The following is a 4,837-nucleotide window of genomic DNA, read 5'->3' as shown; positions in this document are numbered from 1 at the left end:
AAGGATGAAGGGAGAGAGAAGAACTAAAAAAAACGACCCGGGAGAGACAGCAGCAGAGACAAAGAGAGAGAATCCATCTGGTCACTGCATGTCCACTGCAGTTGGAATTAAGGTGCCCATCAGGCAAACATGCCATAAATATAATTAAGTACATGGTAATGGCAATGATAAGTATACCATTTGCTGTGATCCATTTGGAAACCCCTGGTGAATGTTCTTAAACCAGAACAAAACTCAGTGGGCAGGTAAAGAAAAGCATGTGACAACAGCGTGGCAGCGTGAAGCCCATATGTGGACTGAGGAAGAGCGGGCATCACTGGCATCAGGGGCATCACTGGCATCAGGGGCACCACTGGCATCACGGGCACCACTGGCGAAAACAGGTGCCAAGTCTGAGCCTTCAGGGGGTGGCACACGCAACAGTCACCAGCGCACGCTGTAATTATCCCAAGGCTCCAAAGACTTTCACAGGATTACGGAAATGAAGGCTTTGCCTTCATGGGGAAAGAGTGATATTTGCTGTATTCAACAGCGCGTGCATGCACACGCACCCACACACCCACACACACACAGACACACACACTAGCGCACAGCTTGATTGTACAAACACTTCTTGCTGTTGTAAAAACATCAATTATGATGTTTATTTCATGATTCCTTTTGTGAGGGCAGTAGGTCATGTTTCTGCCAGGTAAGATCTTTGGCGAGCTCCACGCATGGCGGTCCAAGCTTTGGTAATGCAAATGCAAAGATGTATTTCCGCTGGGGCAATGAGCATACAGAATTGAACTGCATCAAATCAAAATGGACTGGAGGAGCATACATGAATATTTACAAGTCATTCAGGTGTTTACAAATACATCCCCCAGACACGTGCACACACACACACACACACACACACACACACACACACACACACACACACACAGCAAAAGGGTGTGAATAGCACACAAATCAACATGCAAAATGTGCAAACCAACAAAAGCAGTGATGGGCATAGGATGGATTGACAAACCATTTTTCCATCACCTCAAAATGACTATGATACAGGAAATGTGTGTGCATGTGCATGCTTGTGTACGTGCGTGCGTGCGTGTGAAAGAGAGAGAGAGAGAGAGAGAGGAAGAGGGCATGTGGGAGTACTTGCAGGAACAGGCTGGAGGCCTTACTCCTACAGTAGGAAAGCCCAAGCTAAGGTTTGCACTTTAATATGTGGTGGTGTAATACCCTTTAATACCTCCGAACCTGCTCCGCGTGGGAGGATGGGGGGCATTCATGCTTGGATGCATGGACGCTTTGGTGAATGTTTGGATCACAGGATGCCAAAATGGTTGACTTTTTCCACACAAACACATAATTGAAGTTCCCATCTACAGGCGTTTATAATGTCCTATAAGTGCACGCACACACGCACACATACACACAGCCAACACTACGTTGACAAACAAGCAAATCTGCACATCCATCTAACCCCCAACTACATGAACAAACCTGCTTTATTCCTCAGCTTGTTAAGGCCCAATGTGCAGAGACAGCAGCTTGGTCCATGTGTTTGGGGAGCAGCGGAGGTCTACAGTGAGCGCTCCGGCTAACGCGATGGCCACAGTTTGCTGTAATAAGCTCAGACAGAGCAATATTAGACGTTTTAGCGCAGAGACTACAGTGTTCCCCGAGGTAACAAATCAATTTTGCTAGACCTATTATGAATTGGCTAAGTTGACAGGTTGTACAAGTGGCAACACAAGTCTACAAAAAAGTTTGCACTAAGTACTTATTCTAACATTATTGGGTTGAGTCAACTATCTGTATTGAGTCAACTGTCTTTCAATCTGGATTCAATCACTGTCAGCAGTTATTTAGGTCTGTACCTTTTAAAGCAACACGGTGTAGTTATTTTACCTTAAAATAATATCTTAAAATAAACACTGAGTTACAATTCGGAGAATGGAGTTTCTGACATTGCCAATAGAATTGCACTAATGTATGTAATGTTGCGGGTACCATGGCCTTTTTCGTCTGTTTCAAGTGACTTAGGTACGCCCTTAGTGCTATCGGGAAAGAATGAAAAGGGGAAACTCTTCTATTTACCCATCACAAATGTACCTGTTGAATTTGCTCTGTGTGTTGATGGAGATAGGGATGCTGTACTTGGATGCATGGATGCATTTGATGGCTGGTTGGGTGAAAGAACGCATAAACTGCTTATATTTTCCACACCAAATTAAACATTTAAAACTGTTTAAATCTACATTTGTCAGTTAATGTTTTTAAGTGTTTTCTGTGACACCCAAAAGGGTTGTTGGGTACTTATAACGTTACCAAATTCTGATGGTAGCCTGCACACCTCACACAACATGGAATGCTGACCCCGCCTCCAGACGTACTTGATTGGTCTAAAGTTTCCATGGCCCCGCCTTTTGCCTGATTGTCCTAAACCTCACCAAACCACTCATACCCACAGGCGATCGAGGTTACCGACACCTATCATATCCCGTGCAGTGATTCATCACGAATTTGCTAATCTGGTGACTAATTCTTCATCAGACTTTATGACAGGAACAATTCACTTAACTTTTTGTCACGCATTTTACTTCAGTTTATAGGGTGTCCAGAGCACGACTTTTTGAATGCTGTTCGGAATACTTTATAACGCGGAAACGTAACTTACTTTCCTATTCTTGGAAGTCGTCCAACGCACCTGCAATAAGGGGAAAAAACTTGCGGAAGAAACTGTCAGTTCAACTGTGTCAAAGTGACCGATTCCGGCTGTGATTTAAAAATTAAAACCCAACCTCTCGATGTGCAGCGTGCAGATTGGCAGTCAATATATGGATTCTACATAGGAAGGGATGTACTCCTGTGGTTCATTTCAAAGTTTCAGACAGACTTTGGCTGTTACGCGCCGCTTCTGAGAAGTGGCCACAAACTTCTGCTTGACTTCGTGTCCTTATCAACTCAAGCGTGCCCTCCCGTACACACCGCTGAGACGGGCCCAGCGAGAGAACGCACCGGCCGGCTGCCGTCATGGGCTGGCGTCCGTATCCTGGAGCTTTCACGGTATGGACAGTGACTGTTCTGGTGATTGAGCTTGTTTGCACGGCCTTGGGGAAGAGGCATGTGGTCTACTGGAACTCCACAAACACCAAGTAAGTTAGACTTATGTCAAAAAACATTTCTCCATTATATCCCTTTTTGTTGCTCGTTTAAAGCAGAAATTGAGAGAAAGGGGGACATGGTTATAGTCAAGCTGGTGATAAAATTGTCCCTGGCGTTTCTGTTAAAACACTTTACAAGTGAAACAACTTCTAACGAAATACTTTTTCTCGTTCTTTCTCCTCTGAGGCGGTTGGTAGTGAAGCTGTTGCGGGCAGGCCATGCGCTCTTCAACGTAAATGTCACTGTCCATTATGGTTCATAAATGCACTCGTAGGGCGTAGCGGCTGGTATTACGCAGGTTCAGCTTTAAATGCCAATTTAGCCCTGTGAGTAAGCCTAAAAACTCCCGAAGAGCGTCAAGTCGCATCATGCAGGGAGTGTTTTTTTAGCAGCACACTTGCTGCTCATGATTAGGGGCCGAAGCAGTGGCTGACCTGAACAGATTTTCTTGCGAAGGCCAGCGTCCTCTCGGAACACAGACTGGCCTGTTGCAAATGTGGCCTGTCGAAAGGCCATCATGAATAAATGTAGAGCTAAATCGGTTCAGATGAGGTAATGGGTCTCGTGTGAATTAGGCCAGTGAGTGTGGCGTAGCCCGCAACAACGTACTGGTTTGTATTGTGCTCTAATTGTTTAATTGGTGATCATTAGTCAGCTGGAATGCTAGTGCACCTGCAAACCCAGGTGTGCACAGACGGCTGATTGGTCATCTGTTCTGAGGCCTGGGAGAAAGGAAGCACAGCACACATGCCCAGACAACAGTTGTAGGCTACTGATGATGCCTTACATGTACATAGTTATTATTTAGGTTAAATGTATGATGTTCTTGCACTTTCTAGCTTTTGCGGAATCTCTGCTCCTCAACCCCCAGTAGAAATTCTGCTTACTATCTCTAAATGAGGGGTGCATGTTTACTTTCAGATTGCAAACTCTACCATATTTTACAAGTATTTTAACTTGTTGATTTAATATGCTCAGAGTTCAGGATAATGCATGTTTTAGGTGAACTGGTTTCTCAGATTCACTTTGTATGGAATAGCCTATAGATATGCAGAAGAAACCCATTTGGAGTTGGATTAGAGCGAAGGCAGAGCGCCTGACAAATGGCTGGAGAAATGTACAGTTGTGGGCAGCTTGTTTGGTTTTCTTCATTTGCACTAGTGGCCTCATACCCTGTTGCTTGCTGTGTGTGTGTGTGTGTGTGTGTGTGTGTGTGTGTGTGTGTGTGAGAGAGAGAGAGAGAGAGAGAGAGAGAGAGAGAGAGAGGGGGATGGGGATATCTCAGCATCTGGCTGCTGAACTGTAAGTCATCCATGAGAGCATGTAACCAGACTTTATCAGTTTATGTGTGACATTGTGGCAGTCTGCTGATAGTCGGGTACAAACTTCTTCCTCTTATCAGTCTTGGCACCTTATCAGTCCCCTCCCCCCCACCACACACACCACACACACACACACACACACACACACACACATATTCAGGTAGCTGCTGGGAGAAGCCCCAGGGTGTCGGCAAAGTTCAGTGGTTAAAGATCAGATTAATTAAGATACAAGTCATTACACAATCGCAGAAAATCACAACAAGAACAATGTGTCCCTCTAACTCTCATCTGAGCAGGAAAGACAACAAGGAAGAAGAGCGAGAGAGAGAGAGAGAGAGAGAGAGAGAGACAAGTTTGGA

At 45.0% G+C, this 4,837-nt stretch overlaps 1 protein-coding gene across 1 annotated transcript in view; it reads left to right on the top strand.

Annotated features, from left to right (window-relative positions):
* The first annotated feature begins 2,387 nt into the window (after window positions 1-2,387).
* The window catches only part of si:dkey-246i14.3 (ephrin A4), a 31,719-nt gene continuing 29,269 nt past the window's right edge, over window positions 2,388-4,837 (top strand). The window contains 1 exon segment of the mRNA XM_042105890.1: window positions 2,388-3,146. Coding sequence (XP_041961824.1) covers window positions 3,025-3,146 — 122 coding nt within the window. The 5' untranslated portion in view covers window positions 2,388-3,024.

The sequence above is a fragment of the Alosa sapidissima genome, chromosome 10 (assembly GCF_018492685.1).
Source record: "Alosa sapidissima isolate fAloSap1 chromosome 10, fAloSap1.pri, whole genome shotgun sequence".
In the NCBI taxonomy this organism is placed as follows: domain Eukaryota; kingdom Metazoa; phylum Chordata; class Actinopteri; order Clupeiformes; family Clupeidae; genus Alosa; species Alosa sapidissima.
The sequence above is the reverse complement of the archived record's forward strand: the minus strand, read 5'-3'. Positions and strand labels throughout refer to the sequence as shown.